Source organism: Bos grunniens, chromosome 5 (assembly GCF_055505025.1).
Source record: "Bos grunniens cultivar Pamir isolate PY7600 chromosome 5, Bosgru_T2T1.0, whole genome shotgun sequence".
NCBI lineage: Eukaryota > Metazoa > Chordata > Mammalia > Artiodactyla > Bovidae > Bos > Bos grunniens.
Genome location: NC_141169.1, coordinates 70626408 through 70639600, shown reverse-complemented (window position 1 = coordinate 70639600; position 13193 = coordinate 70626408). Strand labels below are relative to the sequence as shown.

The following is a 13193-nucleotide window of genomic DNA, read 5'->3' as shown; positions in this document are numbered from 1 at the left end:
ATGCCTTTGGGGCCAACTGGTTTTCAGAAAGCCCTTTCTGCCTAGTCTTCAAACCCCAGGAAAGAAAAAAGGTCCAACCCCAGGAAAGAAAAAAGGTCCAACCCCCGGAGGCGTGGAGGGTGGGATCGGGGAAGAGTGAGGGGAGTTGGGGGTTTCCCCAGCTCCCCGGAAAAAGGAATGGGGGTCTCTTCTTGCCCCTTTACTCCCACTCCCAGGAGCACGGCTCCTGGGGCGCCCCCCTTCATTTCCTCTCTTCGCAAGGGTCCAGAAGGGAGCGGGGCTCGCGCTGAGTCCTCAACACTAGATTTTGCCCGGCTCCTCCACTTCTGACCCGCCCGGCCGCCTTTCCCCGGGGCACCCGGGGCCCCAGCTCAGTCGCCAGTCCGGGTCCCAGTTGACCCAGCCCTCTGCCCCCTCCCTGTGGCCACCTCAGCAGCCGGTTCCCGCCTCCTTAGACCCGGCCCGGCCGCTCCCCACCTCGCCCCCTACAGCCGCCTGCCCTGACCTCCATTGACCCGGCTGGGATACCATCGTCGCCCCCCGCTCCCACCATGCCCCAGTAGACCCCGCTCGGCCACAACCCTCCCCTCCGCCGAACCCCCAACCCCTGGACCTTTTTGCTGGGCCGCCCCTTTTCCTCGGCCACCCTCATCCCACCCCGGCTCCCGTAGACCCGGCTGGGCCACCGCCTTCCCCTAGATCCCCTCGCCCTATCCCAGCCTCCGTAGACCCCGCGGGGCCGCCCCCCGCTCGGCCCTCCCTCTTTGGGGTCGTGGCGGCAAGGGGAGGGGCCGCCCGCCGGCCCCAGCGTGCGTGGCAGGCGCTCCGGGCTCGGCTCTGCCGGCCTCCCTTCCCGGGAGGCGGGGTCGGCGCCGCGGCGGCGGCGGCGGAGGCAGGCCCCCTCCTCCTTCCTCCCTCGCCCGGCCTCCTTCCTTGCCCGCCCGCCCGCTCTCGCTCTCTCTCTCTCGGCCGCTCCGACGCCAACAGCGCCCGCGTGCTGCTCGCCCAGCCCCGGGGGAGCCCGAGGAAGTTTCCCCGGCCGCGCGCCCCACTCGCTCGCCTCGCAGCCTGCGGCCTCAGCCGCCGCCGCGCCCGACATGCCCTCGGCCAAACAAAGGGGCTCCAAGGGCGGCCACGGCGCCGCGAGCCCCTCGGAGAAGGGCGCCCACCCGTCGGGCGGCGCGGATGACGTGGCGAAGAAGCCGCCGCCGGCGCCGCAGCAGCACCCGCCGCCGCCCGCGCCGCACCCGCAGCAGCAGCACCCGCCGCAGCATCCGCAGAACCAGGCGCACGGCAAGGGCGGCCACCGCGGCGGCAAGTCCTCCTCCTCCGCCGCCGCTGCTGCCGCCTCGTCCTCCGCGTCCTGCTCGCGCAGGCTCGGCCGGGTGCTTAACTTTCTCTTCTACCTCGCCCTGGTGGCGGCGGCCGCCTTCTCGGGCTGGTGTGTCCACCACGTCCTGGAGGAGGTCCAGCACGTCCGGCGCAGCCACCAGGACTTCTCCCGGCAGCGGGAGGAGCTGGGTCAGGGCTTGCAGGGCGTCGAGCAGAAGGTGGGTACCCAGGCCCCCAACCTCCGTGCTCCCGGCGGCGGCGGCTCCCGCACACACAGCCAGGCCCCCTCGTGCCCTCCCGGCGGGGGCCCTCGCCGGCCCAGGCCGGGTGTCCTCCGCCAGCGGCTCGGGATCCCCTCGCCCCGGCCCTTTGGCTCCGAGGCAGCCCCCAGACCCTCTTTGTTAATGGCCGCTGAGGAATCGGCCCGAGGGATGGACCGCTTCGAGGATGTTCGGACCGCCTGGGAGGGTGGGCCAAGGGCCTGTCATAGGACATTAGCGGTGACCTGTAAGGAAGCCGGCATGCTCTGGGGAGCTCATTCTTTTTGGATTAGGAACCGCTGAATGGGCAGAGTTGTCTGGAGAGGAGCTTGGAAGGGAAACCAGCGCATCCCTGGAAGCCTCGGGCAAGGCCGCACCTCTGCTCTCCCCGTGGGAGACATCTGAGCCAGATTTTAATAGACCCGGAGCCCGGGGATAGAGAAGCTAGTGATGTTACTCGTTTGTATAGTTCTGATGAAATATTTCATCTCGTTAGGCCCCCTGCGCTTTATTAGACTAGTGTACCTAAGTGGGCCTTGGAAGTATGATAGCATATTTCAGCCTTAGAGGAGAGGAACGGCCAAAGATACTAGGTCACACTGGTGAATAATACAGAGGTACATTTATATGGTGTTTAGAGGGCTTACTCACTTATTATCTAATCCTCATAGCAACCTTGGGAGGGAGGGAAGGAGAGAGGACTGGCAGTTTTGACTCTGTTTTCCAGACCAGAAAATTGAGATTTAGAGCTTAATTGACAAAGACCGCAACTGGTGAGTGGCAGGTTGCATGACAGCCTTGAGGCCACTGGGGCCTGTTTCAGGTTCCAATGGACCCACCTTTCAACAGAAAGCTGCTTAGGGTCTACCTTTTCTGATTTTTCTTTTTACACCAAGTGCAGCTCCTTCAGCCTCATTCCCCCTCCTCCGTCCTCCACTCATGTCATTGCTCAATGAAACTTGGTTGCATGATTGAAACAAAAAATCCCGCCACCTCTTCTGAGCCCGGAACTGCTGCCTCCTTTTCCCAGCATGCTGCCGGCCCTGCCAAGTTTCTATTGACTGTGTAGAATATGCGGGACTAGGAATTTCCTCTTAAGACTGGTGGAGCAACTGGAGTGAGTCATTTTGCTCCATGCTGCAGGCCAAGGGAGGTGACTTTTTGAAGGGAATTAAGTAGGCAGCGCTGCTTTGCCTATCTGGAATGTCAAATCATTCTTAAAAAATAGACATACTGCTGAAGTATCATCAGTAGGCTCTTTGTTTCCTCTCTTGATCCACCCACTTACCAATCAATCATAATATTTGGTGAAGTCTGATAGTCGCATGGCTCCTGGTAGGCCCTGTGGAGGGTATGAAGGTGCAAAGGACAAATCCTATTTGTGAAGCAGCCCACAGGCAGGTTTTGGTTGAGGGTGACTGCTGTGTGAGTTCAGAAGAGAGAGAAGGTGGAGTTTGCCCAGGCCTGTGACCCGGTGGCCAGCGTGGTACCAGTCTAGATCTATATGGTGGTGGATAACTGTTGAGAGATGGCATGAGGAACACACAGGCTTGTTTGGCAGACTCTACATGGCCATCCTGCCTGCAGCAGAGTAAAATTTAGGAGGCTGTAAGAGGGGAGGCTAAAGATGAGGCCCAGATGGTGGAGGTCTTGAGTTGAGGCAGGAGAAAGAAATTGAGGTTTATTCTTTCTGCTTCCTCCCTGTCCCCTCCCTTATTCTTCCATCTGGTTCCCACTCTTGCTCCATCTCAGCTTTGTACAGATTCCCTTTCCTTTTGGGTACTCAGTTCTCCCATCTCCATAGTAAGGGGAGGACTCTTTCCAGGTTTTCAAGAATCCACCTGGCTATAAACCATTGAAATTATGACCTTTCTTTTTTAGTAGTGTAGAGGCTCATATTTAATGCCTCATGTTTGTTGTGCATTCATCTGACTCTCACGGTGCTAACAGGTACTGATAAGTACTGATATGATCCCCTTTTCACAGACCGGGAAGGTGAACACCAGGAGGCTGAGTAACTGTACATGGTTACACAACCAGCAGTGCTAGGATTCAAAGTGCAGTGAACTCCTAGAACACGGTTCACCACTTACCTATTCATTTTGCCATCTTTCCCATGCCTTGCTTAGTACCTAGTAGGTGCTCAATTAATGTCCATTTCATTGACTTGGAACATTTGCCACATAGGATCTTCCATTGCATGTGGTCACTTCTCTCTGGATCTCCAGGGTGGCCAGTAGATTTTACTTTGCCTTAAGGAGTGAGTAGTGATGGATGGTCCTCTGACAAACTAAGTTTGAGCACCTTATTCCTCTGAGGATGAGGGTTTGGTTCTTCTCAGAGACATATTCTTACTGTATTATTATTATTCATAATTAGTCTTCGCTGTGGGCCAGGTGTTCCCAGTTACCCTCTGAGACATGAGCACCGCTGCACAGATAGGCCAGCTGAGTCTGGAGCAGTTGTGTTGCTCATTCAGGGTCATGTGCAGACCCTCGGTGGTGGAGCTGGGGTTGGAATCAGAGCAGTGTGACTTTGAAGCATGCTATTCCACTGCCCTTTGGGGTGCCCACCTGATCTCGTTCTCAGATGCTCTCAGATGTTCTCAGACCTGGGCATGGCCCCAGTCTGCTGAATGGGCTGAGAGGCTGGCCTGTTCTTATCCTGAAGATTCAGCAGGCACAGTTAGGCGCAGGGCTTCAGAAACCCTGATTCTGCTCTAGGCCCTCTGAAGGGCTTGGGTTGCCTTGGCAGATCCAGGGTGGCATACAGTGATTTTAGAAGTTGGCTTAAGGCCGGTGGGGTCAGTTGAATGAGACTAAGAGCTGTCTGTGGGCGAGTGAGTTCTCTGGTCATATTTCTTTGTTCTCTCATCTTGCTCTGGGCTAGGAGTCATGGCTTGAGGCTGAGCAGCATTTCTAGGCACTCAGTGCACTTTAAACATGCTTCTGCCCGGGTGTATCACTGGAGGCCAAGAGTGCAGTTTCTAAACTCAGACATTCTTGGCTTCTGATGCTCAGCTCTACCACTTCCCAGGCTCCTGCTTTGTAAAATGGGGATCAATAGGTGCTTCCATGAGATTATTATGAGGGTGGATTGAGATGATGTCTCTTAAATTTGCATAATTATTTACATCAAGTTCCTGTTGAATATCAACCACCGCTAACTAGTCTCTTACCCCGCCTCTACTGTGAACTCCTTGAGGGCAGGGATCCTGTCTTAGTGTCACTCTGCTCGGGCATCTTGTCCACCACTTAGTGGGCATCCCACATATGCTGGGGAAACAGATAAAATCACTGCATATTGATTATAACGGGGTCTTTGCATGTGAAGATGAACAGCTCAGAAGATGAACAGCACCAACATAGGGAGACACTGTCTGTGCTCTTTTCATTGGTTTCATCTGTCATTTCTGATCTAGGTCCCTTCCTAGCCGTCTGTAAAGAGCCAGTCCAGGTTAGGAGTGACAGACGGGTTGGGGAAATGGACCAGCCTGGGCTTCTTCAGGCCTTGCTCTGTAAATTCATTCATTCTTTGATTCATTCAGAAAACACTGATGAACACCTACCATGTTTCAGGTACTGTGCCTACCTGTTGACACCCCTGTTCTGAAATCTGTGCTTAGAACAGGCAGATTCTGTGACTGAATAACCTAGTTTCAGAGGAGAGCTGTCTCTGGTACCTTCTCAAGGTGTCCTTTATGACTCAGGTTATATTTGGTTGAGCAGGCAAATTGTCTAGTATTCTGGAGTCCCTGAGAACCTTATTCTAATCTGCTTTAAAATCACAGACTGGTAGAAGCAATAAAGGACTTTAGAAACCGATTTGTTAATAGATGAAGAACTTGGGACTTGGAATTTGAGTGTGACTTCCTTGTGCTCACAGAGCTGGTTATTGGTGGGACTGGAACTAGAGCCCAGGGTACTATTCCTAGTCCTGTAGTGTTTGCCCTTTGTCACTGGGCCAGGGGTGGGCGCTGAGCTACTCCAGAAAGATGCAATGATAATGAAGGTGACAGTTACTGTTTACAGGTTGCATGGTGATAAAGAATCTACTTGCTAATGCAGGAGACACAACAGATGCAGATTTGATCCCTGGGTCAGGAAGATCCCCTGGAGGAGGAAATGGCAACCCGCCCTAGTATTCTTGCCTGGAAATTCCCATGGACAGAGGAGCTTTGAGGGCTATAGTCCATGGGGTCGCAAAGAGTCTGAGCGACTGGGCACAGCTATGTGTTATGCCCAATTTAAGCACTTTATATATATTAACTCACTTTATTCTCACAAAACAAGCTAATGAATTAGATACTATCTTTGTTTCCATCCTGTGGCTGAGGAAACCAAGGCATAGATATGCTAAATTACTTCCCCGTGATCACAAAGCTAGAAAGTGTCCAAGCTAGGATTTGAGCATAGGTGGTCCCATTCTAAAACCCATGCTATTTTTTTTTAAAGCCCTTCATTATGGAAATGTTCAAGCATTAAGAAAAGAAGAGATCAATATAGTGAACCCTACTTTCAATAATCATCAGTTTTTTCTATTTTATTTAATCCATTCACCACCCCTTCCTCCTTTCATTTTGTCCTGCTCAGTTCTGCTCAGCAGTTCTGACTGTTTTGGCAGGCCATTAATCATCATACTCTCAGCCTCTCAGGACATTAAACCTGCTCCCTGGAGTGGTTCCCAGGTCAGACCCTGTTCAGGGTAGAATTTATTTAGAATGAATGTATAGTGGCAGTCAGTATCATAATGTGTTCACAAGCCAGAAAATGCTAAGGGCCACTGGTCCACTGATCACATTTTCAGTTAAGGATGTGATTTGTTCAGGGCCAAAGAGCTAGAACTACCAAGCAGAGATCTGAACCTGGTCTCCTGCCTTCCTGCCCAGTGTCTCCCATGTGCCTCAGCTTTGTTTCTGTGAAAACTTGGGACCTTTCAGTTGCAAGAGCTAAAAATTCAGCTAAAATTGCCCTAAAGAAAGATGGAGGGAGGGATAAAGATAATTTATTGGCTCAAACTTACTAGTTCCAGAGTAGATGCCTTCAGTATGGCTGTCTCCAGGGGTTTAAATTGTATCTTCAGAACTTGATCTTGCCCTCCCTGAGTTCTGCTTCCTTCTGTGCTGGCTTGATCTGTAGGCAGGCATTGATCATGTGCTGGTCTGAGCTGTTCCAGACTTCCCTCATCCTATAGCTAGCAATTCCAGTAGAAAGAGCTTTCTATTCCCAGTAGTTTTAAGAGAAGTTATGCAATTGACTTGCTGGCCTGGCTTAGGCCACATGCCCATCCCCTAATCACTGTAGTTCCAGGCCAGGGTGGGGAAGTGGGTGGATGGAAAGCATTGATTGGTCAGGCCTAGAGGGCTTGTAGTGGAGCCTTTGGGTTGGTCCCCCAAACCATATGGGCTGTGTGTAAGGATGGTTCCCCAAAGGAGAATTATGGTGCTGTTCTGTTGGAGGAGGGACCTTTAAGCTGGGCAGATCAAAAAAAATATAGCTGAATTGCATAAAACCCTTCAGCAGTTCTCTGTGGTTAACATCTGTATTTTGGTTATAGGTGCAGTCTCTGCAAGCCACATTCGGTACTTTTGAGTCCCTCGTGAGAAGCTCCCAACATAAACATGATCTCACAGAGAAAGCTGTGAAGCAGGGGGAGAGCGAGATCAACCGCATCAGTGAAGTTCTACAAAAACTCCAGAATGAGATCCTCAAAGACCTCTCTGATGGGATCCACGTGGTCAAGGATGCCCGGGAGCGCGACTTCACCTCCCTGGAGAACACAGTGGAGGAAAGGCTGACGGAGCTCACCAAGTCCATCAATGACAACATCGCCATCTTCACGGATGTCCAGAAGAGGAGCCAGAAGGAAATCAACGACGTGAAGGCCAAGGTCGCCTCTCTGGAAGACTCGGAGGGATACAAGCAGGATCTGAAAGCCTTGAAGGAAGTGGTTAAGGAAATACAAACCTCTGTGAAGTCCAAAGAGAAGGACATGGAGGCCCTGAGAAGCGCCATCCAGACCATGGAGTCGGATGTCTACACAGAGGTCAAAGAACTGGTGAGCCTCAAACAGGAGCAGCAGAGGTTCAAGGAGGCGGCCGATTCGGAACATCACACCCTTCAGGCGCTCACGGAGAAGATCCTCCGGGCTGAGGAGTCTGCCGCCCATCTCCCCGAGGAGATCAGGAGACTCGAGGAGGAGCTCGGCCAGCTCAAGGCCGCAGCCCTCCGGCCAGAAGAAGACGGGGCCTTCAGACCCTCCGAGGCCTTTGAAACGCTCCAAAAGGAGAGCCAAGGCTTGGACTCGCGGCTGCAGAGCGTGGAAGACGGGGTGCAGGCGGCGCGGGCAGCCTCAGCGCGCCAGGGCGAGAGCCTGGAGGCGCTGCGCGCTCAGAGCGAAGAACAGGCGCGGCGCCTGGCGGAGCTGCAGGAGCGCGTGGCCGGCCTGGGCCCCGACGCTGACGCCGAGGGCGGCCTGGCAGGCACGGTGCGTGGCCTTGGCGAGGCCCAGCTCTCACTGGCCGGTGACGTGGACGAGCTGAAGCGCCGCGTGGCCGAGCTCCCCGGCGCTGTGGAGGCTCTGCAGAAGGTGCAGGAGCAGGTCCACACGCTGCTGGGCCGCGAGGCCACCGCCGTGCCCCACCAGGACCTGCTGGACAGACTCTCCTCTCTCGACAACCTCAGAGCCTCTGTGGGCCAGGTGGAGTCGGACTTAAAAATGCTTAGGACTGCTGTGGACAGTTTGGTCGCGTACTCGGTGAAGATCGAGACCAACGAGAACAACTTGGAGTCCGCCAAGGGTTTGCTAGAGGACCTGAGGAATGACCTGGATAGGTTGTTTGTGAAAGTGGAAAAGATTCATGAGAAAGTCTAAATGGATTGCGTGTGCAGGGCACGGATGGCCAGTGCAGTTTTTCATGACCAAAAAAAAAAAAAAAAAAAAAATGGCCCCTCCTCAACTCTCCCCCCACAGCCAGGTCCCTCCACGACCCGCACTACCAGGACCTCCCGGGCCTTCCATGGTTTTGTGCCCGGTTAACTTATTTATGATGGTTACCGCGCACCAAGGGTTGTGCAAAAGTCTTCTGCTTCAGCTTTGGGGCTGGGGGCCGGTTTCCTGAAGGCACGGTTTCTGTGCCTCAGAGGCACCTTCTAGAAGGGATGTCTCTTCCTAGTGTCAGGGAAGAACCGTAGTGGCTGCAGTTGAGGATTAACAGAAGCAGATTAACCTCAAAAATCCTGCCTGGCTGGCAGATTTCAAGCAAAATGTGGGGGTAGGAGGTACCTTTCTTTTTAATTGTCTTTAAGGAAAATTCATTTTATTTTTATCTTTTTTTTAGTACTTCTGGCCGAGGTTTTCATGAGATGTCACTCACTTCTTGTCTTCCACTTCAAACTGGTTACAGCTCATTAAGGTCAGCTCTGAATTGAGAGGGGGACAAGCCCTCGGTTTTTAGTTGCATCAGCTGCTTGATGGTCGCCTCTGTGGGGAAAGGTGTCTTTTCCATTCCTGAACCATTTCACGATCTCAGTGGTAACTATGCAAAGAATTCAGCCGGTTCTGAATGTGAAGACACAACCCCCCACAGAGTCCCCTGTGGCTGACCCGTGTCACCTCTTGATAAGGCCCCAAATAGTGCGTTCAGAATAAGGGTTTAGAATCCCTGAGAGTCCTTGGATTCCTTCAGGAAATGTATTACGAGAGCTGCTCATAAAGGCATAGACTGCCTCCCCAGGGAATGGAGGCCACCATCTCTCTTTTATCACAATGTTCTTGAAGAGGTTTGCTGTCAGCAGACCCCATCCATCAGTGAGGACCGTGTGCATTTTCTGTAGCCATTTGCTGTTCCCCTTCCCCCTTTGAGCTGTACTGTTCTTTAATGGCTGTCTTGCCCTTTAAAAAAGAAAAAAGAAAAAAAGAAAAAAAAAAGGAAAAAGAAAAAAAAGGTTTGTTTAGTTTACTGTGAAATGAACTGTATGGCTTATTTACAGTATTTTTAATTCTTAATAAAACACTTGAGCTTTGTTATGACTTTTCCAGAGTTGTGGTTTTCTGAGAATTTGGTAACTTTTAATGATGTATTAATGTGCAGTATTCAGAATTAGAAAGATGGGTAATTTTCAATTGTAAACTTTTTTTTTTTTTAATTTTTCAATCAAGATGTCCTCCCTGTTAGGCCTGGGCACCTAGTTCTGATTTGACTATTAGCAGTTTTCTTTATAGGTCATTGCTTGACCCCAGTGCTTAACTATAGCAGAGGGTTACAACCCTGGCTTTCTGTTAGATTCTTGGAGCCTTAAAAAATACCTGGGGACCCTCTCCATAGATTTTGGATTCAGTGGGTACAGAGGGCTGGCACTAGCATTTTAAAGGCCTCCTAGCTGAGGGACTTCCTGGTGGTCCAGTGGCTAAGATTCTCTACTCCCAGTGCAGGGGACTCAGGTTCGATCCCTGGTCAGGGAGTTAGATCCCACATGTCACAGTTAAAAGAGCTTGAAGGCCACAGCTAAGACCTGGTGCAGCCAAATAAGGAAAAATAAATGTTTAAAAAAAAAAATCAGTAAAGTTTCCCTAGCTGATTCTAATGTGCAGCCAGGTTTGAGAACCAGTGTGTTGATTCATCTGTGTGACCTTTGGCCCCTGTGCAAACCTAGGAATGTTGACTTCTCAGGTTGCCATACACCTACCACTCTATAACAAAGGATACTGTTCATTGAATTGAGTACTTGTCTGCCAGTGCCAGGTGCTTAGCACTTCATAGGCCTCTGTTTATTCCTTCTAATATTCCCCGGAGGTAGGCAGTATCATTCCCCGTTTTATAAAGGAACAACAGGCTTGTAAATAAGCACAACGTACAGTCATTAGCTAGGAGAGGGCAGGGCTGAGGTTTGAACCCAGTCCCTGCTCTTAACTGTAACAGCATCCTCCACCTTCCACCAGCACAAGGGCAGGCCTTCATTGACCTGGGCAACACCTCCTGTCTGTTGGTTCAGAGACTGCATGAGCTCTTTTCTCTCCCAAAGGGAGAGAGGGCACAGGGGAGACCAAGACCTGAGTGCATACGGACCTTCAAGCTTCCACTCTGACTGGAGGGCCTCTCATCTCTGAACTTCTCTGTTGGTCATTCTGCATCCTGGGGTCAGCATCCCTAAGCCTTCACAACTCTTATTTTTCCCAAAGCAGTTTGCGCATCAAGATGGGCCCTTTATTAGTGTTAGCTATCATATCTGTATTTTTATTTTAAAGTCAAAGAGTTGATATGTATGTTTTAACAACTCATTTTGCCCTCTTTGGGGGAGGGTGCTGAGCAGGATAAACCCCCATGTTTGGAGCAAATTAAATTCTGATTCTCAGGTCAGTTGGTTGCATCAGGCATATTCTTGCTCTTTTACCTTCATTTCTGCAGTCCTTAATCTCCGACTGTGGAGTAGTTTAATATATTCTCATTTAATATTCATAGTTGAAAACATCTACTAGGGTCAGAGAAGTAATCAGATATAAATTCAAGTGGTAAAGATAAAAGGAATGCATTATGAGATCTTACCCCAATAATCACAATTCAGTCTTCCTCGTGACTCTGCTCACTTATTCATTCAGTGGACATTTGTTGAGCCCATAGCCAAACATTTTGCCAAATATCAGTGAATTCAAGATGGACCTGACAAGATCCTTGTCTTTCAAGGACCTATAGCTGAGTGGAATGGGAGTGACAGTCCTGAAAGCTGGTAGATAGCATAAGGAATCACAGGTGCTATAGCCAGGTCTAATGCAGTACAGAAGAGAGAGTGGCAAGTTCTGCGAGAGTTGGGCTAGGGTGGTTAGAATAGATTCGCAGAGGCCTGCGGGAAATCAATTGGAATGTGTCCGTGAATAATGGGAACACTCAGGAAACATGAGGCTGCCCCGCCCTTTGAACAGGGGATAGGCACAAGTTACTGAAGGCCTTGATTAAAGTGGATGATTCAGGGACTTCCCTGGTGGTCCGGTAGCTAGGACTCCATACTCCCAGTGCAGGGTGCCCGGGTTTGATCCCTGATTAGGGAACTAGATTCCACATGCCACAACTAAAAAGATCCTGAATGCCATAATGAAGATCAAAGATCTTACATGCCACAGTTAAGACCCAGTGCAGCCAAATAAATAAGAATAAATACTAAAAAACAAAACTGGATGACCTGGCACCAGGATAATCGACTGCAGTGAAATTCCCCAGGCAAGACTGGCAGCGTGCTGGTAAGGAAAGTGCTACCGTGTCGCATGGCACTTAGGATGGTGATGATACCTAACAGGATGACTGTGAGGGTTGCAGGGGGCCATGGGTGGAGAGGGTTTAGGTTAACACAACATCTGGCTATAGCAAGAACTCCAGGGCTCATGTGCAGCCACACCAGAGGGTGAAAGATTGAAATACTTCTGTGCTGCTTGGTAAACACCTGCAGCCCCGAGTGCCTTCTTTTGGGACCACTAACCTTCCTGCAGTCCAGCAACTGGCTAAAATATGGATGTACTGGAACCTCTAGGACAGTGCTTCAGCCTCATGGCCAGCATTAATTCTGATGACTGCACACCCATGCTTTGACAGTGGTTAAATATTTAGAAATCACCCTATGTTTTCCACAAGAGCCTGTGGAAAAGACCCTGGAAAAGACTCTGATGCTGGGAACGATTGAGGTCAGGAGGAGAAGGGGCGTCTAGAGGATGAGATGGTTGGATGGCATCACCAACTCAATGGACAAGCATTTGAGCAAACTCTGGGAGATCGTGAAGGACAGGGAAGCCTGGCAGGCTGCAGTTCATGGGGTCATAAAGAGTCAGACATGACTGAGCAACAAGAAAATGTTTTCTTCAAAGCATGATTCTGAGCTATGGATCTAAATATTCAGTAATATCTGGACACACTGCACCCCTCCCCACCCCCATCCCCCTGACATCTCACAGGGTTCAAAACTAAAGTCATTGTTTTTCCCTGGAATCAGGGTAACCACTGCTCCCTCATTGCTTGAACTAGAAGCTCGAGTCCCTCCTGTCTTCCCACCTCTCCCTTTTCCTGTCCTTCCACATCATCTTGGATAGAAACCTGGACACAGCCACTCCATCCCACATCCCCCAGCCTTTACTCCATCACTGGATGGTCCCTGAATTCCAGCAGCAACCCCTGACTGCACCCTCTGCCTATTAATACAGAAACCTGGTTCATGCACTCACTATTCACTCACTACTTGGAGAGCACTGCTTTTTGTGGAACAAAGAGATGACAAGGAACAAGACATGTGGTTCCTGCCTTCATGAGGTTTACAGTCCAGCTCTGGGGAGGCAGTAAACGTGGAAAGAAACAGAGCTAAATGTACAAACTGCAGTCCGTATCTTGAGGGATATGAACAGCTCCTAGTTGGCCTCTTTGTCCCCAGCATGGTTCCCATTCAGGGAATCCCCAGTGGGTAACTGGTGTGATGTTCCTCAAAAGCTTTGAGAAAGAGAATGTCTCAAAAGTCAGCCTGTGTCCTTTCCCCCACTTAATCCTTCAGTGTCTCCCCTTCGGCTTCAGAAGAATATCCCAGTTAAAAACCTGTGCTCTTACAGACACAACAGGTCAAATATTGT

At 50.9% G+C, this 13193-nt stretch overlaps 1 protein-coding gene across 1 annotated transcript; it reads left to right on the top strand.

The window, feature by feature from the left end:
* The first annotated feature begins 956 nt into the window (after positions 1-956).
* Positions 957-9623, top strand: CKAP4 (cytoskeleton associated protein 4). Its single transcript, XM_086403982.1, has 2 exons — positions 957-1550; positions 7149-9623. The coding sequence occupies exons 1-2, from the start codon at positions 1098-1100 to the stop codon at positions 8463-8465; spliced, it is 1770 nt and encodes a 589-aa protein (XP_086260108.1). The 5' UTR covers positions 957-1097; the 3' UTR covers positions 8466-9623.
* Positions 9624-13193: the final 3570 nt, after the last annotated feature.